Below are 25,063 nucleotides of genomic sequence, written 5' to 3'. Positions count from 1 at the left end.
TGGCTGGTCATATGGAAGTAGCACGCACACAAGCTCGCAAACCTTTATTGGCCGGATGTCAATTCTGATATTGCCAGTCGTGTGATGCCTGTCAACAGACAATAGCTAAGGCCAGATGCCGAAGGCTCCCTTGGGTAAATATCAATTATAAGCCTACACTATTTCAATGGTGGATTTCGCAACACGTTATCCAGATGCGAAAATATTGAAATCTATAGGGACAATGGAGGTGGCAGAAGCTCTAATGGAACAGAAGTCCAATAGGAGCTATTGGGTGAAAGAGGGACAATTCACTGCAGAGCTTATGAGAAAAATAGGGCGGTTGTTGTCTATTAAACAAATATTTACACACCCCCTACAACCCCTAGTTTAATGGCTTGGTGGAGAGGTGTAACGAGGAGAGCTGGAAGAGCAGCTCCTGGTCGTTGTGGAGACATTGAGGAAACTTCTCAGAAGCAGTGTGCGCAGGCAAGGACAGGCTGGCCACGTGCTGAACAGGCCGCACCACAGTCTAACGACCTCCAGCGAGGCTTGGCCAAGCGCCCACCCCTCCTCTTGGTCGGTGGTGAGGATCACCCCACCCTCACTCTTCCCACCCATCTGGTGCCCACATACACTTGTACAAGTTGTACAATTCAAGGATACGTGACGCCCTGTGTTGCGAGAGCATCTTGTCGGGTCAGCGCTACTGGAAAGCGGACCTCGGGAACACGGGGCAGTGGTGTTGGGTTGCAGCTGTCTATAGTACTACAGATTGTAAAGTACAATGCGACGTGATGCCCTCTGGTGCACATATACAGAAGTAGAAATTATACAGGATATGGTTAGGTTTGCACTGGTGACAACGCCAAACAGTCCAGTTGAAGCAGGGATCACACCACGCAGCTGGGCCGATTCCTCACATTTTATTAAAATAATTCAAACGCCTGCACCAGCGGAGTCGAAATCAGAATATTATACTAGATGAATCCGATGAGCTTTACAGCTCTTTTTAATAGATGTCTTGTTGGGGCGGGTAAAACCATTACAACAATAACCAATACAAAGTACAGGAAAGGCAAACAAATCACCCAACAACTTACAAATAAAACTAAACCATCCCTATCCGACGCTCACCTCCACCTTCACCCCTCACCCTTCCCCTCCACCGTCACCACCCCTCCCCTCACCCCTCCACCGTCACCACCCCTCCCCCTCACCCCTCTAACTTCCATTCTGTTTCTTGGATTTCTGTCGCTCTCTACCCTCAGGATTCACAACTCAGATCAATGATCCTCATGGAATCACCCCCCACCCCCAGTGCGGGGTGGAGAGGCAGAATGAACCGGTAGTGAATTGCGTGCAGCGACTGCATTGAGTCTGCTCGGTAAAACTCCAGGAGCCCCTCTTCCCAGTGCAGAAGAACCCCGACTCTGCGGAGAGGCTCCCTCACCTCTACTGGGATCTCCACTCCACCGTGACTCACTGAAAAGCGGGTGCCATCTTTCTTTAAGCACCAAGACTCATCGCCCATTCCCAGGGTGCATGCAGCATTGTCTCCTTTCCGTGGGATCGTCCCGTACGCGGCTCCAACCCAACACCACTGGCTCTTGTTCCCAAGGTCCACCTCCCAGTAGTGCTGACCCGACGAGAAGCTCTCGCAGCACAGGACTTGTGGACAGAACTCAAACCGGAGGGGGTGATTGGGGTGGCGCTGGGAGTCGCGGGTCACCGCCACCATCCTGAGATCCGGGGAAATCTGGAGCAGGTTATGGGCTGAGTTCGTGTCAAAAGTCGGTGAACATCCATCTGGGAGACCAACATCACCACCATCAACATCACCATTACCATCGGCAGAAACATCACCACCAGCAAAATAACCATCGCCATCAGCAAAATTAACATCATCAACACCATCAACACCATCAGCAACACTCTCACTCACATAATGCAGAATGCAGGAAAACGTACAACTGCCATTCGCTACGACGTGGCAGTGACGTCACCACAGGGCTTGTGCCAGGCTAGGTGCACTTTGAGGCCACGTGATGCTGGAAGGAGGTCACACGACAGACCCAAGTTTCCACTGGTTGACTGACCGAGATGACTGATCGAGATGACTGGCAGATTCCCACCGGTGCCTCTACTTTGCCAAATTACTGTATTTTATCCACCTGGCGCTCTGCTCATTGTTGTGAGATTCACACCTCTGCCCTCTGCTGCTGGAGGGTGACTGCCTTCAACTACAATTTAGCATCCATCATGAGCCTCCTCCACCACTGATACCTGTCTACAGCAAGTCCAATCAGCTCCACATCCTCTTGTACCCCATCAGTCCATTTCTTCTCCAGCTGCTTGGGGACTCAGTGGCTGGGCATGCAGGCTACATGACCCAGCAAATACAGCCTGCTGAACGAGGTTACTGTGAGCTCATCACACAATCCAGGCTGGTGAAACCAAGGATGGAATGTATGCAGGCCAGCCTGAATGTTTCAAACCGGTGCAGATATTCCATTAGAGAGGTTCACATTTCTAAAACATAAAGGGAGGAAATAACTGTGGCTGAGAACACCTGGAGCTTTATATGAAGTGACAGACAAGGTCGCTTCCACACAAGAGGATTATGCACCTGAAAAAAAGATGATGCTGCTCAGCTGATTTGGAGACCTCTGCTCCCAAAACTTGTTGGTGATTACAAGCCCATGGACTGAACGGAAGTCTAGCAGCCTCCTGACATTTTTATTGAGCTGATCTGGCCTTTAATTATGTGCCTACATTATGTGCGTACATCACCACTTGCGAATTAGTAACCCAACGGCATGACTCTTTCCCGAGGGGCCACTTCAGCCAGCACCTGAAGCAGGTCCTAGAAGGCATCTGACTCATCAGTCTTGCCTGTGTAGTGATGTAAAATGGATCACAACGGCACGTAGCGCTAAGTGCTGTAAAACAAGGAAATATGGGTGCAGAGGCTAGCACACCATGCAGTACCATACAGTGGGTCATTAGGGGCATTCTACCGGGTGCTAGCAGAAAGAGGCCAATGAGTCCTACCGACAGAATAGGGAATACCAGCCACTCCGCCAGTGCAGCGAGTAATTGCCACAGAATTTCTAGATTTGAAGCTTTCGTGACTGCAAGGATCCATACCCTTTGGTTCTATTCGGTAAAGTCACGTAGGTAAAAAAAATAAACAAAACTCACGACGATTTAAAGCTTTCGTGACTGCAATGATTCATCTTCTTTGGTTCTTTCGGTAAAGTCACATAGAATGAGAATAAAATAATAAATTGATAAAATAAAATAACACAATAATATTCTCACAGTGAGAATTCTCACTGTGAGAATTCTCACAGTGAGAATATTATTATTATAATATTATTGTGTTATTTTATTTTATCAATTTATTATTTTATTCTCATTCTACATGACTTTACCGAAAGAACCAAAGAAGAAGAAAACTCACGCCGTTTCGGCCACAACACAAGTGGCCTTTTCTGTTTACCCACTCGCAGCTTAAAGGAGGCGACCTGCGCTTGACTTCTTTTCACTCCAACGCTGTCCTCTGAACAGGTTGGTCCCTTCACCTGATGAAGGCCACTTGTGTTGTGGCCGAAACGTCGTGAGTTTTGTTTATTTTTTACCTACGTGACTTTACCGAATAGAACCAAAGAGTATGATTGCCACATACTTGGTCACTGGGGAGTGTGGTGAGGGCTGCTAGCAGGGTGGGGCATGTGAGCACGAGTCACCCTGGCATCGGATGAAGCAGGTGATGGGCCGGGATGAGGAGTGGGGGGAAAAGGTAACCGAGGGGACACGGGAAGTGTAGCCGGGAATCTTCTGGGGCGTGGTTAAGGGCGGAGCCGGGCAGGTGGCACGTGCAAGGTAGTCTGGAACCTTCGAGAATGTTCCAGAGGGGGGCACGGCCAAGGGTGGAGCCAGGTCGCGCCGAGGGGATAAGAGGGGGACCCCAATCGCATATCTGGGCTGTCTGCAGGTGAAGTGGAACCCAAATGCAACGTATTCGTCTTCATCTCCGTCTCTAACACCGTGGGTCAGACAGCACATCGGCTGCTCTGACACGGTTATAGTTATCCCGTGTGCGCAAGAGATAGGCGTGTTATAGTCCCGTGTATTAACGAGTGTAAGAGTCAGGTGTATTGTAGTCCCGTGTGTAACGGTGTTACGTAATGTAGAATAAACTTTGTTGCCTCCTGAATAGTGGTTCCAAAGTAACTCACTACACCTGCATCCCTCCACTGATGTTCATCTCCTGTGGGGGCGTAAGCCACCACCACCATTTCTCACCTTCAGTTGATGCGGAGGTGTATACACAGTAAGCCTGGGACTCACAGCTTCCACACGATGCCTCCGCGCTCCACACATCCCATTCATTATTTTGTTCAGTAGGAACGCCACTCCCTGCTGTTCGGCAGTTTCCTCCCCCGAGTGAAGGACTGTCCACCCCCCATGGTGACTGGAGCCAGAAGCAGCCCACTCGGCCTTCTGTATTATGCAGAGGTGCAAGCGATACCGTTCTGGCTCCTGAAAGAGGAATTGCAGCCTCTCCTCTGTAGTGAGCATTCGGACATTCCATGGGGCCACTCCATGTTTCCTGCTGTGTCTGGAGGGTGTGGCTTTAGTCTCCTGGCTCACGGAATTGAGGTTTGGCCAGGAGATTTGGCCAGGAGCCTCCATCCCTAACTTAGCTTAATCTCTGTTATTCGTGGTTTTGTGGTGATTGGGATGAAGGTGGAGGGGTTACCTGGCCCTCTGGCCCATCCAGAACCCACGGTGGGCATCTGTGGTAGCTGCGAGTGCAATGAGGGGAACAGCCAACTGTGATCGGCCTCCCACCAATGGCATTGCTCTCAGTCACCACAGCATTACCGACCAGCACTATTAAGGAGGTAGGGGGTTGTTTTTGCCAGTCGCCACCACCATCACCACTTCCACCATAACTATCATGAGAGCGTGAGGCAGAGTGAGTGTGTCATTGAGTAAGTGGAGTTTATGTTTTCTCCCCTGTTTTACAGTTTGAATAGCCGAGTGAGTTAGTGTGAGAGCGTGAGTGAATGAAATTGAGTGAATATGGGGAGTTTGTATGTTCTTCCATCAACAACAACACAGGATCAACACTGATGACGACGTCCTCATCATCGACGAAAGAAGCTACAATCCTAACCACAGCATTATTGCTATCCACAACAGATTCCCGCTGTACCTCAACCTTGCTGCACGAAGCGTGACTCACATCTACTGATGAGTTTCGCTCTGTCGAGGCCGTGCCGAGCAACTGCAGGTAGTCTTCCTCTAGGAGTCGTGGGTTTGGGTTGCGGTGGATTCGTAAGTGCGGAGTTTCTGAACGACAGCAGGCGCTCGTCTATCTGCTCCTGCAGAGCAGCCGTTGTCTCAAACTCCAGCAACGTGCTGGGCCCGGTTGGCTCCATCTGCTCACATTCCAGACTTGCGAAGCTACGCGAGGTGGAGACGTGGTGGAGAAATCAAAGAAAGACTCAGAACAGGGGAAATGGCAGCATAGAGAACCATGCATGGGTCCTTCATGAGCATCGATGGAATTCGTGAGAGCTGAACGTGAGTGTGATGGGGCATACCTACCTTTCCCAGTGTAGAGTGCAGCCCTAAAACACGACAACACACAGACAAAATGCAGCAGAGAGTCAATGCACAATACAAAGTGTCAGTGTGAGTGGTAGCAAATTCCCCTTAAACACTGAGTACTGAGTGTGTGCGGCTGTTAGAGGCACCTAGCATCAAGAAGTGAACACACCTGCAGCAAACAACAACTGTCATACTCTTTGGTTCTTTCTTTTTGTGTGGCGATCAAAACATCGTGATCTATTATTGTTTCTACTTATGTGACTTTACCGAAAGAAGCAACGAGTATGGATTCCTGCAGTCACGAAAGCTTCAAATCAAGATTGAACACCTGTCATTCACCACGAAGTGGTGGTGATGTCCCCACAGTACTTGTACCAGGCCAGTTGCACTTTGAGGTCACGTGAAGTGTCAATGGCAGCTAATGAAAGCACCAAATCGAGTTTGTCAATGGCTCCTTGGCAGGAGGTCACTGGATGGACCCAGGTGCCATGGGTTGCCTCACTCAGATGACTCGCAGATGCACCATCTGTGGTGCCTACTGTATCAACTTGCTGCATTGTATCTGCCCGCCACTCCACTCGTTGTTGTTAGCATCATTGTTATTGAAGGGCAACCGCCTCCTACTCCTCAGTTGCATCCTTCACAATCCTCCTCCATAGAGGCTGATACTAACGCCACTGATACCAATCATCAGCAAGACCACTCAGCTCCACTTCCTTCTGTACCACGTCAGTTAATCTCTTTTCTAGCCGATGACACCCATTTACCCCGCTCTATCTGGCCACATTGAAGCTGCTTGGTCAAGAAGTGGCTGGGTATGCAGGCTACATGACCCAGCCAGTGCAGCCTCGTCTGCCGGAGGAGCTCCGTATCTAAATTTTTCAAAGATTTTTAAGCTCCTCACACAATCCAGCCTGGTTAAACCAAGGGGGGATTGTAGGCACGCCAGTTTAAATGTTTTAAACTGGCAAAGTTTCACAAGCATAGTGAAGGGACCATATAAATTTGGCGGAGAAGACTTTGAGCTTCATATTGAGCAATAGGTCAGATAGCTTCCACACAGCGTCAGACAGCTGATGAAAATAAAATGCCACTCGACTGATTCAGTAAGAGCTCCTCTGCCAAAATGGATCTGGTCATAAGTACACTGTCCAGGTACAGAAACGTCACCACTCTCTCTCCCAACTGCTCCATCGATCATGAGGAATGAAGGGAGGGGAGTATTTGATGGCAAAAAAAATACGCAGGCAGGTTAATAATTTTTGTGGGGCCGATCTCTAAGTGACACACTCCAGGTACAGCAGCAGACTCTTCAAATTATCAGAGTGAGCAGCAATTGCCAAGAAAATCAGCATGCAAAAACATGGTTCACCATAAAGGAGTCATCCCTTGACCGCTCCTGGGCACTGATTATCCCATTGTATCCGCTCAAGATTGGAAATTCCTCTGGTTCAGCCATGGAAAGCTTTTCGAACTATGTGGTTGAAAAATATGTAAGTTAATGTAGAGGCCATAATACAGGTTCTGGCCACTATTCTGGTAAATCGCCCGATGATGCTGGATGTAATTACCAGTGAAACGTCGTACGAAAATTATAAACGTTGTGAATTTACTCTCCAACACACCGGTGGGCTGAAGTAGTAACTATTTGGCGCTTTGTTTACAAGACAAATCCCTTACTAATTGGCTGTATTGGGTGGTGGAGGGTTGACCCATTTATACTTACGCTATCTAATCCAAGAACCTTTATTATGAATAATGTTGGTCGTGAAAGCCTACGTTAAACCGAATGTAGAGGCCAGATGACATCCATGTGACTCTCGACCACGCAACTTTATCTGGGCCTGCCCACCACCATGATGGTCCATAAGGAATCAGAATCAGAATATTTATTTATACTGGCGGAATCCATTGAGCTAGAATGCTCTTTTTCACAGATGTTCAAGGGCACGGGGTCAAAAAATGATTGGCCACTGTGACAGCTGCAATTGCCATGAGGGTATCAGCTGATTGGTATCGGGCCTTCCCTCCAATTGTTGGGGTGCATAGCGAGGGTCTACAACGTTACTGACCAGCAACCACCAAAGAGGTGGGGATTGTTTATCGCCAGACGCAGCAGACAAAGCACACCGGGAAGGGGCGAGTCTGGGCCATAGCCATGTCACGTCATGCACGCGGCAGCACCTCGAGAAACTCCACGGGGTCTTCGGTCTCCTCCAAGCCGCGGATTCTGCTCAGTGCCTCCCTCAGGCTGCCCAGAGTTGCCCGGCTCTTTTCAATCTCCTGCCGGATCCCCGAGAGCTTGAGGTCGCGCTCTTTGTCCACGGCCCTCAGCGCCGAGGCCTTGTCCTCGGAGACGAGGTACAGGAGCTTGTCGTAGCTGCTGCTCAGCCTCCACTTGATCTGCTCCGCTGCTGCCTGCAGTGGCAGCATGGGACATCACAGTCGCTCTCAACTCCTCGAGAGTCATTACACAAATTGTGGAGACTCCATTGGAACCTCCTTTGCCAGTAGCAAAATATGATAATTGTTTTTTTTACCCTTTTATCTGGTAACAAAACTGACGCCTTTTTTTACAAGGAGTCATGTTTGCATTGACCACAATACCTGCGGTCGGGATGCAAACAAAAAAACATAACTCTGATAAATGTATGTGGCACTGTCCTTGAAATTGATTGGTCCACACCCGAGACAGACAGCTTTCCTTAGAGCCTAGTCTCACATGGTGTTGTTGTGCACCTTTTGGCGTCATCTGGTCCAACACCATGTGAGACTAGGGCTCTAAGGAAAGCTGTCTCTCTCGGGTGTGGACCAATCAATTTCAAGGACAGTGCATACATTATCAGAGTTATGTTTTTTTTTGCATTCCAACCGCATGTATTGTGGTCAGTGCAAACATGACTCCTTGTAAAAAAAGGTGTTAGTTTTGTTGCCAGATAAAAGGGTAAAAAACAATTATCATATTTTGCTACTGGCAAAGGAGGTGCCAATGGTGTAAATGCTTACCCCGAGCTCTCATACTCTGATGGTGCATTGTCTTTGAGTTGTGCGCCTTTTGGCATCATCTGGTCCAACACCATGTGAGACAAGGGCTCTAAAGAAAGCTGTCTCGGGTGTGGACTAATCAATTTCAAGGACAGTGCCAATACATTATCAGAGTTATGTTTTTTGTTTGCATTCTGACCGCAGGGTATTGTGGTCAATGCAAACATGACTCCTTGTAAAAAAAGGTGTCAGTTGTGGAGACTCCGTTTCCTGGCTTTATACCAGAGACTACAGGTGGCATACATTGTTGAGTCTTTCCTGCTGCAGTTATGTATCAGATTGCAGTCTTTAATGACACCGGGTTACCTCTCCGAGTGTGACCATGAGATGACAGAGTGATCCCTCACCTCCACAGTCTTGGTTGAGTCCACGAGGTCGTTCACGAAGGAGATCTCCGACCCCTCTCTCTTGCTCAGTCGCAGCTTCATCGAGCTCAGCTCCTCCTGCATGGAGTGGGACTCGCGATGAACATGGGGACAGCTCCTGCTCCGTAGATGCCTGGATTATTCGAACTCCCTACGTCCCATGAACCAACTTCAACCAATCAGATATTAATCACTCAATGTCAACATAATAGACGTGTCTCGGAATCTCGGAGGCAAGGAACACTGACTGCACCATTGAGGACCTGATTCGGGGAAGAGTTTCAGGCGTCCATGAATAAACTGGCGCTTGAAGTGGAGGAAGTTGATGGTTTTCAATGCAGTCACCAAATAATTACTGCACTAAAAAGCACCTGAAAAAAATTTGGGGTTTCACTTCGTTCAGATATAAGGTGATGCTTTACTATGATGAATGTTTCTCTGTCGCTGGGCGTGTGGGAAAGTGTGCCCCTAGTGAACAAAAAAATAAGAATAGGTTTTAACCTTTCTGGCAATATAATAGGAGTTGCGTTAAGATGTTCAAACACAGCAGATGTTCAAACACATCTTAACACCTGTTTCATTGCCACAAAAGGTAAAATCTATTCCTACTTTTCGATTTAAAGCTTTCGTGACTGCAAGGATTCATCTTCTTTGGTTCTTTCGGTAAAGTCACGTAGAATGAGAATAAAATAATAAATTGATAACATAAAATAACACAATAATATTCTCACGACGTTTCGGCCACAACACAAGCGGCCTTCATCAGGTGAAGGGACGAGACTGTCTGGTAGGACATCACTCCAGCGCTGTCCTACCAGACAGTCTCGTCCCTTCACCTGATGAAGGCCGCTTGTGTTGTGGCCGAAACGTCGTGAGAATATTATTGTGTTATTTTATTTTATCGATTTATTATTTTATTCTCATTCTACGTGGTGACTTTACCGAAGGAACCAAAGAAGATCTATTCTTACTTTTTTCATCATTTTGGATACTAACAAAAAAGTCCCGTATATATATTCCCCCTCGTATTAAGATTTTAGCCAAGGGAGACACACTTGCACACACGTGGTTTCTGTGACGCTTTCCACCGTGTGTTTGCCCTCGGAAGCATTTGCTGTTGCATAGGGGAGGTGAGTAGAGATTGGTGATGGGGGTGGGGGGTCGCCAACTGCAGCTGCAACCGATGATTACATTCTCGCTTGGGACTTTTGCCAACAGCGATCCGAGACCAGACCACTGTGGGCTTGAGTAAGGTTCTATGGGCATGCCCACCACGGCAGTGGAGGAGAAATGGCTGGCGAATTTTCAGATTACAAGTCGATGGTCAGTGGGGAAGATGAGAGTCAAGGTCATGGCCCCACATTCACTGTTATGTAATGATGTCGTCTAGCAGATGCCCTTGATTGGACCTGGCATACATCCATGATGTGTGAATGTTCCAATGTCAGATAAACAGCGTTTTGGTGTCACAAGCCCATGGGCTGCATATTTGTCTAGCAACCTCTTACCGTTGTTATTGAGCTGATCTGGCCCATGCCTTCTAATCACTCCAGCCCAGGTGCCTACGTCATGACCCACCTCGGCGTTAAAGTCACCCAACAGGATAATGCTATCCCGAGCGGCCACTTTAGCCAACAACAGGGAGAGGAGGTCCGAGAAAGGGATCTTACTCATCAGCCTTGGAGCATCCCCCCACTGATGTGCATCTTCGATGGGTATGTAAGCCATCACAAACACAATTCCTTGCCTTCTGTTCATGGGAAGGCAAGCCCGCAATAGCCTAGGACTTCAGACTTCGCCTTCCACACTGCCTTGCCCCCTTAATTTTTTTTCCTGTTGTTTAAAAGTTTCCTGCCGAATCGAGGACTATCCACCCCTCATGGTGACTGGAGCCACAACAAGTCCACTGGACCTTCTGGATAGCATAGAGGTCCAGGTGGTACCTGTCCAGCTCCAAACAAGGGAATGTAAGCCCCTTCTCCACAGTGAGCGTTTGGACATTCCACGTGGCCACTAGAGTGTCCTGCTCACAGGTAATTGATATAAATTAGTGCCAGGTGGAGTTACCAGCCCCTCATACACTCTGCTCTCGATATATATACAAAAAAACCCCCATTTAGCCTAAACAGACTTTTGTGGAAAGTGCCTGTTAGCGAGCACCTATGAAGGCTGACACTGGACACAAGGCGGTGGATGGCCAACACTATGCCCGGCTGCCTTTGTCTCCCTAGTGGCGAGATCTGCACACGTACCCCCTACTGACACTCACCTCTGCCTCAACACACTGACCCCGAGTCACACTCCCTTCAGCCACACCACCCTCACCCTCTACTCACCCCTACACACCTCAAATGACGTCTCATGCAATGCACTACGGACCACACAATGCCCTACACACCACACTTATATGCACTAAATGACAGCGCAGACTACAACATTGATCTTACACTACACTACTGCACACTATTCTTTATGCCACACTGCACTTCACCTTAATAAATTCCACTGTACGTTACAGTACAGATGTGTTCTCGCTGACGCGTTCCGCGAAAATTGCTAAGTGGAAAACTCGTGAAAGGATCGACGTGCACTCAAAATATTATGAGACCTCCTTTGCCAGTAACAAGATATAGAAATCGGTTTTACCCTTTTAACTGGCCCAAAAACTGACACCTTTATTCAAAATGTTCAAACTCTTGAAAAGCTTTCGGTTAATGTGAGAAAAAACAAATTCCAATGTTAGAATAAAGCAATGAAACATGACATTTAAAACGCTTTACCACACATTAAGAACCACAGTGCTTGCAGGTGACCTTGCATTTAATTTTGTTTAAAGGGTAGATGATGATCGCGGGTGGAGGGTTTAGCAGATGCCATGCAAGACCGCTGGTTCAAACATCACTCGCCATTGATGTTAGCCGTGGCTTGGAATCGAACCAGGGTGGCTGGGTTCATAGTCACAATGGAGGGATGCGAGATGGAGCGCCACTGCCCTACCCATCCACCCACCCACCCATTACAGCGCCACCACGTGGCCGCCTCCCCCACGTGACTAAACACGCGGGCACGCAGCACAGCTGGTAAACAAACTGCTGGGGCATCTACATCATGAGACCTCCTTTGCCAGTACCAAAATGTAATAATAGGGGGGTTTTCCCCCTTTTTATCTGGCAACAAAACTGAAACCTTTTTACAAGGATTCATGTCTGCATTAACCACAATACCTGCAGGAAAAATGCAAAGAAAAAACATACTATGATAATATATGATGCATTGTCCTTGAAACTGATTGGTCCACACCAAGGGACGGCTTTCTTTTGAGCCTCGACCCAATTGGTGCTCGACCACATGATGCCAGAAGGCGTACAGCTCAAAGACAATGCACTATCAAAGTAATGAGGGCTCGGGGTGAGCATCTACATCATGAGACCTCCTTTGCCAGTACCAAAATGTAATAATAGGGGGGTTTTCCCCCTTTTTTCTGGCAACAAAACTAAAACCTTTTTACAAGGATTCATGTCTGCATTAACCACAATACCTGCAGGAAAAATGCAAACAAAAATACTATGATAATATATGCATTGTCCTTGAAACCGATTGGTACACACCAAGGGACGGCTTTCTTTTGAGCCTCGACCCAATTGGTGCTCAACCAGATGACACCAGAAGGCGTCACACAGCTCAAAGACAATGCCACTATCAAAGTAATGACGGCTCGGGGTGAGCATCTACATCATTAGACCTCCTTTGCCAGTACCAAAATGTAACAATAGGGTTTTCCCCCTTTTTTCTGGCAACAAAACTGAAACCTTTTTTACGAGGATTCATGTCTGCATTAACCACAATACCTGCAAGAAAAATGCAAAGAAAAAACATACTATGATAATATATGATGCATTGTCCTTGAAACTGATTGGTCCACACCAAGGGACGGCTTTTTTTTTGAGCCTCGACCCAATTGGTGCTCGACCACATGACGCCAGAAGGCGTACAGCTCAAAGACAATGCACTATCAAAGTAATGAGGGCTCGGGGTGAGCATCTACATCATTAGACCTCCTTTGAGCATCTACATCATTAGACCTCCTTTGCCCAATGCACTATCAAAGTAATGAGGGCTCGGGGTGAGCATCTACATCATTAGACCTCCTTAGCCCTCATTACTTTGATAGTGTATTGTCTTTGAGCTGTACGCCTTCTGGCGTCATGTGGTCGAGCACCAATTGGGTCGAGGCTCAAAAGAAAGCCGTCCCTTGGTGTGGACCAATCAGTTTCAAGGACAATGCATCATATATTATCATAGTATGTTTTTTCTTTGCATTTTTTCTGCAGGTATTGTGGTTAATGCAGACATGAATCCTTGTAAAAAGGTTTCAGTTTGTTGCCAGAAAAAAGGGGTAAAACCCTATTATTACAAACTGCTGGGGGTTCACTGTGCACTCCATTCCGGGATACACAGTATACTGCTGTATATGCTACACTATACATTACTCTATACACTACACTACTATATATTACCCTATACACTACACTATATACTACCCTATACACTATATACAGTAAAACCTTAGGATTGCAAGCAAAATTCGTTCCGGAAACGTGTTTGTAATCCAAAGCACTTGTATATCAAAATACTCGTATATCAGTTGTGATCACGTGATGCTCGGCAGACAAAGCGTATACGTACACTGCTCGTATTGCAAAACCATCGCTCGTTTATCAAATTCAATATTTATTTTTAAAATTTGCTAGTCTTGCAAAACACTCGCAGACCAAGTTACTCGCAATCCAAGGTTTTACTGTATATGCTACACTATACATTACTCTATACACTCCGCTACTATATACTACCCTATATACTATATACGGCACTATATCACTATATACTACACTATACACTACTAAGCAAACATTTTGCTCGTTTTTCTAACAACTGGAGTCTGAATTCAAGTTGTCTCGTTAGGGTGAATTCAGCGTATAAAGAACGCTCGTTAATCGAGAGACACGCGCCTGTAATGTACAGTGCTCGACGTAATATAAAACATGCACGTATAAACGTGTGAAGACCAAAAACAGAACAGAATACTTGTTAATGCATACACTGTGCGTGCAAACACTGGCAATCAGGAAGCAGCACAAAACCTCCGATTGGTGCCCCTAATCTGGGAGAGACCACGTGGGGTGGATGGTGAAAGGGGAAGTACAGAGGGGCCTGGAAAGGGATTGGCTGGATACAGAGAATTGAAATTATTTGAGGAAAGATAAAAACGCAAATGGTGGCAAAATGAAGGCTGACTGACAGGAGAATGGTTGACAACCATTGGAGGATGGGGATTGGCTGAGAGAGATAGGGTGAGGGAACATTCGAGAAAGGAGGCTCGAGGAATATAAAAAGGGAAAGCACAAGGGGAAGCGATGCTTGGAGAGAAGACAAAGTTCGTACCTGAAGAACCGAAGCTCATGCTTGAAGACAGTGTTCATGTCGACCGAAAAAAACTCCTAATAACTTGACGAACATGTCGTCATTACAACTGGTGTCATAAGTGGGGAGCCTTCACCAGGCGGTTCGAGGCTATATACCAGGCATTAGACTAGACGGAAGAGGAGGCATTGAATACACAACCCATGGCCTTAAACGACGAAGCCGTCACCATCTTCAAAGCCATATCGGCATAGCGAAGGGCTACGCTTCAAGCAACCTGCCGCGAGATGGCTGAAGTCTTTGACCCGCCATCCAACGCGAAGAGGAAGTTCCACTATCGCAAGCGAGAGGAAGCAAAGTCGCCCCTCGCCTACCATAGCACTCTGACGGTGCTTGGGCAGGCGGCTTACCCTCAGCTGGATGGAGCGGCGGGGCTAGATTAGTTGGTGATGGAGAGGATGCTGGCCCTGGTTTAGGAGATGGGCGTTGCACTGCCCATAGCGCAGGAGGAAGCACGGACCTCCTTATAGGTAGCCCGGTGTCTGGCGGGCACAAGAATTGAACCGGCGGACCTGAGTGGTGGCGTGAGTAGAAGAGGTCCTGGGGAGTGGCGCCTGCACCTCTACTGCCAGCAGGGTCCCACCCATCGCAACTGCAGTTGGGGGGAGGGGAGGCCTCCTAGGAGAAATATCAGCGGTGGTCCACGGGTGGACAGGGCCCAGCAGAATGGCTCTGCAACGACCTCGAGGGTGGGGGCCGAGAGTGGCTCCACGGCGCAGCCCACCCATCACCTGCCATTGCTGCTGCGGCTGTCAAGGACACATTGTACACGGGTACAGGAGCGGCCCACTGCCATCAGCGCCAAGAGCATCCACCTCATCATTGGCTGCCGCAGCTCAACAACATCAGACATGTCGCGACACCCCAGGCACCCGGCTAGATAATTAATCTCATGCACCTAGGGACTCCTCGCCTCTCACCACCTCCATCGACATCTAGTATGTACCATCTAAATCGGTGAGCGTCGGGGATAACGGGGTCATGAAATTCCATAGAGAGGGTTGGGACTCGCTTCTTCATCAGTGGCCTGAGTCGGGCAAATAGTGGAAGAAGCTGGCTCGGCTGGTCGTAGCGGCAGCCCCCAGGGACCTCGGTCGTGGTGGGCTCAGTGGGAGGAGTGGAGGCACGCATTTTAATTGATACTGGGGCGTCGGCCACTATTATTTCAAAATTGATATTCAACTTGTTACTGTCCTGTCGCTTGACGCCTGTCACCAGCACATATGTGGCAGCAAATGGTGATGAATTGGAGATTGAAGGGCAAATCGATGTGCGGGTGCAAATTGGGGAGCTTACATTTTTAGAACTTATACTGGTGAAATAAGACTCTGGCCCTTTTCTTTATCCACAAGGTAAAATTTCACAGCAAGATAAGGTCTTTATTTCACAGCATGGGTCCACACCTTGATCCTCGCCTTCTCCCGCAAGACCCCAAACTCCACCTCCCGCTCCCTCTTTTAAGCTCTTTCTGGCCCTGCCCCTTATTGCACTGTCTCCACCAATCATCTCTTACCCTCACCTAGCCTAACCATTCCACCTGACACTCACCCAAACCTATATCTCTTTTCCGTTTTGCATACACCATGCTCTAACCGAATCAGAGCATGGAGTGTTTTGCTCCCGCCTTCTTGATTACTCTGTCCCAGGGATCATGTGAGAGAATCACTACATTACCCCCACCTGCGGAAAAAAACGAGCCATCCTCGGCTAGGTCCATCCATCCCTGTGTAATAAAGTTTCAGTTTATTTATTTATTTTATTCACTTTATTTATTTGGTACAGCCCTGTGAGCCGTTCGGCTCTTGAATCGGGTGCAACCACAACAAACAAAAAAAAAGCAAAAACACGAACAAGAAAAGGGTTAGGTCTGGTAGCCAAGCCTATGTCTGTGTATGGGGTAGTATTCCAGAAGTCTTAACTTCACGGGCAGGCCAAGTTTAAAAGTAGCAGAGCCACTGACAACCGACTTTGTCGGTGATGCCGCACACCAATCTGACTGGAAGGCAACAGAGCATTTAAATCAGATTGGTGCAAAGGGAAGAGGCGGGAAGATAAAAATAATTAATAAGGGATGGTTGATAACCATTGGAAAAGGTGATTAAAGGAAAAGAGGATATATAAGGGGCCCGAGAGAGAGAGAGCTAGGGGCGAATTTCTGGAGTGAAGCCTCTATGAGTACGGTCTCTATGTGTTTGCACATTACACAGGTCTACAGCCAAAATGCTTCTGAAATAAATGTAGTCCAACTTGACTAATTCTGGGTCACTGAGAATGAAAATGATGCTTAAAATGATTGATTGGCTCTAGTGTTCACGATATGCTACTGGGTCAGTATCGACGACCCTTGACTTGGGAATGGCGGAGGATAAGTGAGTTATAAAGGGAAGGGATCTCAATTTAAACCAGAAATCACTAAAATACATCTTTGACTGGATCTATGAATACATCTATGACTGGGTTTGGACAGCACTTGCTCTTTGAGCAAAACAATGAACAGTGCAATCTGAACCTGATATTGCATCATAAATTATATTAATTGCATCATGTTATTCCTAGAAGTAATGGATGGTGCAATCATAACTAGGCTTACATCCCTCAGCTGAACAAATTGCCCTATATCAGCTCTTGAAATCATTCAGTGTCGTGCTCTCTTATTTGTCAGTATTTGATTTTGCAAAGGGACACATTTATGTTTAGCCAAAGTGAGAAGAGATACCTCGTACTTGTGTGAACAAAATAGATAACCTCTGCTATTTTTGTGGTGAAGTGACTTTTGCATCACAAAATGGCAATATAACTACTATGGTTAAGAAAGACAATCACCTTTATTTTGGCTACAAAATTGTAGATCAGGACAAGATGTGGGCCCCACACATATGCTGCAACACTTGTGCAACAAATATTTGCTAGTGGTTAAACAGAAAAAGGAAATCTATGCCTTTTGCAGTGCCAATGATTCGGAGAGAGCCAACAGATGATATCAGCAATTGTTACTGCTGCATGGTGCCTCCAGTTGGGAAAGCTGTGTCAAAGAAGAAAAAGTGGACTCTGCGTTATACAAACATTCCATCAGCTATACGTCCAGTATCCCACGGAGAAGGACTGCCGGTTCGTGATGCACCAGAATCATTCTCACTTGAGTCAGACGAGCAAGAGGAAGAGGATGAAACTTCTGGCCCAGAACCATCAAGGTCACATTACACGGATTTTCTCCGATCCTCCTCCTCTGAACCACACCTCGTAACACAAGGTAAACTGAAAGATCTTGTCAGAGATTTGGAACTACCCAAGAGTAAGGCAGAGCGGTTGGGCTCCAGACGACAGTCGTGGAATCTCCTGGCAGGTGATGTTAGGGTTTCCATGTTCCATGACCGTCAAATGGATCTTGTCCCATTCTTCTTAAGGGAAGGTGATCATGTAGCCTGCAACAACATCGATGATGTGATGGCAGCCCTCAACACAGTTCATGATCGAGATGAAAGGAGACTGTTCATTGAGTAATCGAAGGTGAGTCTTAAAGTTGTTTTGCTGCACAATGGCAATGTTTTGCCATCAATTCCAGTTGGTCATGCAGTCCATATTAAGGAAAGCTATGACAACATGAAACTACTTTTGAGGTGCATAAACTATACCGACATCGATGGCAGCTTTGTGGCGATTTGAAGGTTGTTACTCTCTTGCTTGGTCTGCAGACTGTATACACAAAGTAGTGCGGTTTCTCTACGAACGGGATAGTCGTGCAAGAAATTCCCATTACATTAAGATAGATTGGACACTCTGACAGTCATTGGAGCCTGGGAGGAAAAGTGTTCAGCATTCCACAACTTGTTGAACCAAGGAAGATTTTGTTACCACCCTTACACATCAAGCTGGGTCTGAGGAAGAACTTTGTCAAAGCGATGGACAAAACACGAGCAGCTTTCAAGTACCTCCGTGGAAAATTTCCAAGGTTAAGTGAAGCCTAAGATAAAGGAAGGTGTCTTTGTTGGTCCTCAGATTCGTGAACTTCTTCGAGATGCATTTGACAGTGCACTGCGTGGCAAGGAAAAGACGGCATGGAAAGCCTTCCACAGTTAGGGGCAACAATTTTTTCTCGGAAACAACAAGCCAGACAACTACAGAGAGTTGGTGGAAAACCTCCTCAAGGCATCCAAAAGCTTTGGTTGTAACATGTCACTAAAGATACATTTTTTTCACTCTCATCTAGATTTTTTCCCACCGAACTGCGGAGCAGTGAGCGATGAGCATGGCGAGCGATTTCACCAGGACATTCCAACAATGAAGAAACGCTATCAGGGCAAATGGAGACAGACCATCATTGCTTGCAGACTATTGCTGGACAATGACAAGAGATGCTCCATTTAATGACTACAAGATGCAAGCCAAGAAGCACCGACTATACACTGAATAAGGATTAAACTACGTACTTATATATATGCATAATAGTTTTTTGCCTTTCGTTTCATAATAAATGTTATGTATATAACCCTTTTGCTGATTATGAACAGGGCAGGTAACATGTTATCATATAAAGCAACTATAAACACATGAAAAGACCGAGGTTTACAATTTATGAGTAAAACTCTATTTACACAATAAACATAGACGTTAAATGTAAAAACTTAAATATTTTGGGAACAGTAGCCAATAATATTCTTGGTTCTTTCGGTAAAGTCACATAGAAGGGAAACAATAAAATAATAAAAATATAAAACAATAAAATTCTCACGACGTTTCGACTGCAACACAAGCAATCATCATCAGGTGTGAAAACCACATCAAGAAACATTTGAAAAAAGTGGCGTTTTTTTTACGTTACCACCACGAAGAGCGATTTGGCAGTTATTCAAATGGTCGAGTCCATCTATGTTCGGAAAAGAGGGGGGAGACGAAATAATGGATGCGGTCTGAAAGCCACCATAAGCGTGAACAATCAATTAAGACCCGAAATGGTTTATCAAATCCTTCCAATGATTGTTAAGCCAGAATCCATCTTCTCGGTTGAAATTGTCTCTGTGTTTGTATATGTGGATAGCCTCATGAACGAATCTCTCATGATAGCCAGATGGCTTGCAGAGAACCTCTGTCTTGGAGAAGTCAATGTCATGTGAGCCTACTGAATTATAACAGTGATCTGCCACGGCCGAGGTGTTGGTCCTACCGTGTTTTAGGTCTGCTTTGTGTTCACGGATGCGGTCCGAGATATGTCGTTTGGTTTCTCCAATGTAGCTACTACCACAGAGGCACTTTAGTTTGTAAACGCCCGGGTACTGTATGTCTGGAACAGCATCTTTTACAGATGGAACCAGATCACGGATTTTATGTACTGTGTTGAATCGGACCTGAATCTTGTGTTTATTCAGGATTTTGGAGATATTTTTAGTGACCCCTGCAATGTAGGGTAAGGTGATGGTTTTGAGTGGCTCCACAAGAGGATCCTTCTTCATGACTGGAGTGATGGCTTTGCAGATTGTGTAGTCGGAGTAACCATTAGACCTGAGAGCTTGGTGTACGTGCTAGAGTTCACTGGCAATGTGTTCCTGGTCGGAAATGCATTGGGCTCTATGGTATAGAGTCTTGATGAGGGAGTTCTTCTGGGATGGATGGTGGTGGGAATCCGGTTTCAAGTAAGCATCTGTATGGGTAGCTTTCCTGTAGACAGAGTGGCTCATTGAACCATCATGTCTCCTTTTAATTAAGACATCCAAAAAGGGTAGTTTGCCATCTTTTTCGACCTCCATGGTAAATCTGATGGCTGGGTGTATGGAATTGATGTGGCCGCGGAATTGATCTAGAGCAGGCTGGCCATGTGGCCAGATGACAAAGGTGTCATCCACGTACCTCTTCCATAAGGTCAGGCGTAGAGTGGCAGTCTGGATGGCGTCAGTTTCAAATTTTTCCATGAATACGTTGGCTACAACCGGAGATAGGGGGGAGCCCATTGGGGTGCCCTCATTTTGTTTGTAGAAAGTTCCATTCCAGGTGAAGTATGTGTTGGTTAAGCAGTGGCTCACCAGGGGGGGGTACATCAGTATGCAGTCCTTGATGAACCAGGTCTTCAATGATAGCGATGGTGTCAGGTACCGGGACTTTGGTGAACAAGGACACCACATCAAAACTGACAAGCAGGTCGTCTGGGGACAGGGAAATGCCTTTGATTGTCGATACCAGGTGAGTAGAATTTAGTACCGCAGAGGTGTTTTTTCCAGTGAAAGGTCGCAGTATATCAGCAAGAAAACGTGCCAGTTTATAGGTGGTGGAGTTGATAGTAGAGACGGTGGGACGAAGGGGTGTATCTACTTTATGTATCTTTGGAAGGCCATATAATCTTGGTGGTCTGGCAGCAGAGGGTTTCAACGAGCACTGTTTGGTCTGATCAATTAATGCTGTTGAATCAGAGATGATTTTGTTCGTTTTGGCAACCAGGCTGTTGGTGGGATCTCTTTTTATTTTTGTATAGCTGCTATCGTTGAGTAGTTCTTGAATTTTGTTGTTATATTCTGTTTTGTCCATGATGACAGTGGCATTGCCCTTGTCGGCTGAGAGGACGACAATATCATCTCTCTTTTTTAATTGAGATAATTAAAAGCGTTTATCTGTGCTGATGTTGCTGGGTGGCAACTTAGCGTTTTTGAGGGTTGCAGCGATTTCAGATCTTGCTACGTCTGCAGAGATGTGACTCAAGCCCTTGAGTGCAACGTCGACATGGGCAATGATATCATTAACCGGTATGTGTCTCGGTGTGACAGCAAAGTTTAGACCTTTAGCTAAAACGGATTTCAGACCATCCGAAATGGAACTGTTACTGCGATTAATTACGACTTTGTTGACGTCTATCTAGCTTAAAGGTCGCGATCTTAGCGTGGCTTTGTTCGCTCCAGCGCTGTCCTCCAGACAGTCTCGTCCCTTCACCTGATGAAGGCCGCTTGTGTTGTGGCCGAAACGTCGTGAGAATTTTATTGCGTTATTTTATTTTATCAATTTATTATTTTATTCTCATTCTACGTGACTTTGCCGAAAGAACCAAAGAAGATGAATCCTTGCAGTCACGAAAGCTTTCAATCGAAATTTGCACTGACTTCATGAAGCACCACAAACCACGTGACAACCCTTACTAGTTCGCTGTGCGGGGTGGTGGCGGGTTTTCACGACACATATATGTACGCGATCTAACCCAAAAAAACCTCTATTATGGATGACATTGGTTGCGAAAGCCGACGTGTTAAACGTGATCATTTTTCACTGCGCAAATTAGTAACGTGCCGAATAAAAAAACACATATATAAAGACTACTGTAGTTCACGTCTTTGCTGAAGTGCCTCCCAGAATAACAGCAGGAAAAGAGGGGGGGTGGGGGCGAGGAGAGGTTGCAGTGAGAGTGGGACGTGGATCGGATGCCCCGTGCTCACCGACTTATCCTCTTGCTCTGTCTGCACCGGGACGATGTCGTGCCTCCTGTGGCAGCTCGTGCAGCCCGGGCAGATCAGCTGTGCGTCCGTCCTGCAGTAGAGTTCCAGGCCCTGCCCGTGAGGCTCGCATCTCCTCCCTCCGCGTGGGCTATTGATCCCCGCGCGTGGGCTATTGATCCCCGCGCGTGGGCTATTGATCCCCGCGCGTGGGCTATTGGTCCCCGCGCGTGGGCTTATGGGAATTTCCGTGAGAATTTCCATCATGTTGGCTATGAACACGTTCTTGCTCAGCTCTGGCTTGCGGTAATAGACCCGGCGGCACTCGGGGCAGGAGAACCCGGTCTCCTCTGACTGCACTGCCCAGTGGCTCTCAATGCACGACTTGCAGAAGCTGTGGCCACAGCTCAAACTCAGAGGGACCTTGAACAACTCCAGGCAGATGGAGCATGAGAAGTCTTCTTCCGGAGCCGGGGAATCCATCGCTGCGGAGCGGAGGAGTTGTGCGGTCGCGCGGCCAGAGGGCGACTTGAGAGAGTCGAGGAAGAGGAGGCGTCGCATTAATGAGGAGCCTCGCCCTCGTCTAAGTGTGAGGTCGCTATGGAAACCACCCCTCTGTGTCATCTGAGTGATGATGCAGTGGGCGTCGAACCATGCTGTCACCCACAGAGACAAAGATCCCCCGTATAGCCTGTGACAGACTTAGGGCAAGTGCTGTTAGCGAGCACCTATGAAGGCTGGCAAAGTGCACGAGGTGGCCAGCACAACGCTCGACCGCAATTGTCTCCCTAGTGGCACTGTTTGTCACATCGTACCAGGCAGTCGTTTGAGGCCGAGTCGACCTAGGGGAGACCCAGGACAGACTCAGATAGTCGTCACTGGTGCTGGCCTACAGGCGGGAATCGGAACTCGGGTCGCCGGGTCGATAGCGTAGCGCTGACCACACCACGCCACTGACAAACACTCGTGCCTCGCCCTGAGCCTCGAGCGTGGCAATGAGATCAATGTTCACTCACCCACCCACCCCACCCAGCCACCTCTGTGGGAATGTTGCTCTGGGCGATGCGCAATGCGGGCGGGCCGGCGTAGGTTTTGTGCGAACCCGTGACCAGTGGTTAAAGCACTGTGAATCTCGGGCTTTGCTTTTGCATGGGAAACATATAACGTGTAGAGATATTCTTAGTTCTTTCGGTAAAGTCACCACGTTGAAGGGAAGCAATAAAATAATAAAATATATAAAACAATAAAAATTCTCACGACGTTTCGACCATAACACAAACGGTCATCTTCAGGTGTGTTATGGTCGAAACGTCGTGAGAATTTTTTTATTGTTTTATATATATATTTTAATTATTTTGTTGTTTCCCTTCAACGAGACTTTACCGAAAGAACTAAGAATATGAATTACTGCAGTCACGAAAGCTTTAAATAAAAAAATTCACGTGTAGAGAGTTAAGCGTTGCACTGTTAAACACGACTCACCGTAAAATAATCAGGGAAAATATGTGAGTGATGCCACGGTGTCCGAACACACACCCGCCACTACAGCCGAACGTACACAGCACACAGTTACCATGCACCCCACCGCTACACTACAGCCGTACACCACCAGACCATCACACACCTAAGCCACAGTTGGAGGCCCATACACTTACACAGAGACCCATAGATAATCATTATGAGAGACCCAGAGGCTTACATAGAGACCCATAGGGTTACATAGAGTCAAAAGAACACGAAGGCTCTCGCGACCAATACTATTCATATTAAAGGTTTGTCGGTTCAATCGCGTACACCATTTGGCTGCAATAAATGTCCAAGTGATAAGCTACTTTCTTGGGCTATCATTAGCGGCGAAGGTCACTTCTGGTAAAACAAATGTGGTAAAAAAAAGTTTTCAAGACACACGTTTATTTTCGCTCAAAAGTATGAAGATAAATTAATTAAATTGGATGTGCTGAATAAAAGTGAGTGGCTTATTTTCGATAGGTTAACTGTTAAAAACAGCATCACTATAACCCTCAACGCCTATGAAATCACCCGGACTTGGAATGCGCCCGATCTGGTCGGACCTCTAAAGCCAAGCAGATCTGAGCTTGGCTAGTGCCTGGATGGGTCGCCACCATGTACATACAGGTAGTCATAGTGCTTCGGGGCCACGTTGTGTTTATATCCAGTTATACTGTACGTCTATCACTCGGCCTTAAGATTTGCATTGAACTGCCCATATAGGACTCACCACTGTGATCTCTACATTGGGTCAAACTTAACATCTCTTAATGTTCGACGGCTTGTGCACCAGATCTTATTTATTCACGATGTACTTACAAAAAATTCCGCAGACTACCTACTGGATCTCCTCTGTTTCAAAGAACAAATTTCACCTCAGGTCTTCGCTCATTTACCAGCTTCACATTCCCTATTGCCGTACTAAAACTGGAGGAAGGGCCTTTGCTATTGATGCCCCCAGGGTCTGGAATGCTATTGCCAATAAACTGCAACTTGAATCACTACCTATGAGATCTTCACTCAAAACTGCTCTAGAGGAGTTGTACAACCCTAGCTGCCACTGCTATTCAGTGGCTTATAATATGGCTCTAGATTTTGGTGTTATAATTTATTTATGTAGTTTATTGTAAAAAATTCGGTCACAGTCCCTATCATCACTGTTACATTGGATTTATGGCTTTTATTTTGGTGATTTCGAAAAGTTTTTTTTGTTTTGGCCATGTTTTTGTTTATTGTAGTACCGAGTTGACTGATGGCCTTAATCTTAGTTGTCTTGTGGTTGTTGTTGTTATTTGACTTGCATCCCACTGGGATTTTTGCGCACAGCGTTGGTGTACGGTGCTATTTCAGGAATATTTTGATGTTTTTTTCCTGTATTTTCTGTTTGCACAGTCACACAAAGTCACTTTAAGATGTTTTCTTGTTCATGTTTTTTGTTCGTTGCGGTTGCACCCGATTCAAGAGCCGAATGGCTCACAGGGCTATACCAACATAAATGAACTATGAACTATGCTGCCCGCCTTTACCAATCTGCACTGACCAGCAGCGGTGGAAGACGGTCGATTGACACAGGTAGAGTCGATTGACAAAGGCTCTATACTCCTACAGGCATTGTACGGCGCTCATCTCCAGCAGTGGAAATTCCACGTTCAC

At 46.7% G+C, this 25,063-nt stretch overlaps 1 protein-coding gene across 1 annotated transcript; it reads right to left on the bottom strand.

Annotated features, from left to right (window-relative positions):
- Positions 1 to 890: 890 nt before the first annotated feature.
- Positions 891 to 22,892, bottom strand: LOC116957747 (tripartite motif-containing protein 14-like). Its single transcript, XM_032980083.2, has 6 exons — positions 21,905 to 22,892; positions 8,997 to 9,092; positions 7,789 to 8,022; positions 5,602 to 5,624; positions 5,237 to 5,457; positions 891 to 1,788 (listed from the first exon to the last, which is right to left on the bottom strand). The coding sequence occupies exons 1-6, from the start codon at positions 22,523 to 22,525 to the stop codon at positions 1,247 to 1,249; spliced, it is 1,737 nt and encodes a 578-aa protein (XP_032835974.2). The 5' UTR covers positions 22,526 to 22,892; the 3' UTR covers positions 891 to 1,246.
- Positions 22,893 to 25,063: the final 2,171 nt, after the last annotated feature.

Source organism: Petromyzon marinus, chromosome 85 (assembly GCF_048934315.1).
Source record: "Petromyzon marinus isolate PM22_M1 ecotype Great Lakes invasive population chromosome 85, UKy_Petmar_22M1.pri1.0, whole genome shotgun sequence".
Taxonomy (NCBI): domain Eukaryota; kingdom Metazoa; phylum Chordata; class Hyperoartia; order Petromyzontiformes; family Petromyzontidae; genus Petromyzon; species Petromyzon marinus.
This window is presented reverse-complemented; position numbering and strand designations above follow the sequence as displayed.

Coding starts and splice junctions, on each gene's coding strand:
- LOC116957747 (XM_032980083.2), bottom strand. CDS start 22,525: ATGACACAGAGGGGTGGTTTCCATAGCGACCTCACACTTAGACGAGGG. Junction 9,093..21,904: donor CAGAGCAAGAGGATAAGTCG/GTGAGCACGGGG, acceptor CACTCCATGCAG/GAGGAGCTGAGCTCGATGAA. Junction 8,023..8,996: donor ACTCAACCAAGACTGTGGAG/GTGAGGGATCAC, acceptor CTGCCACTGCAG/GCAGCAGCGGAGCAGATCAA.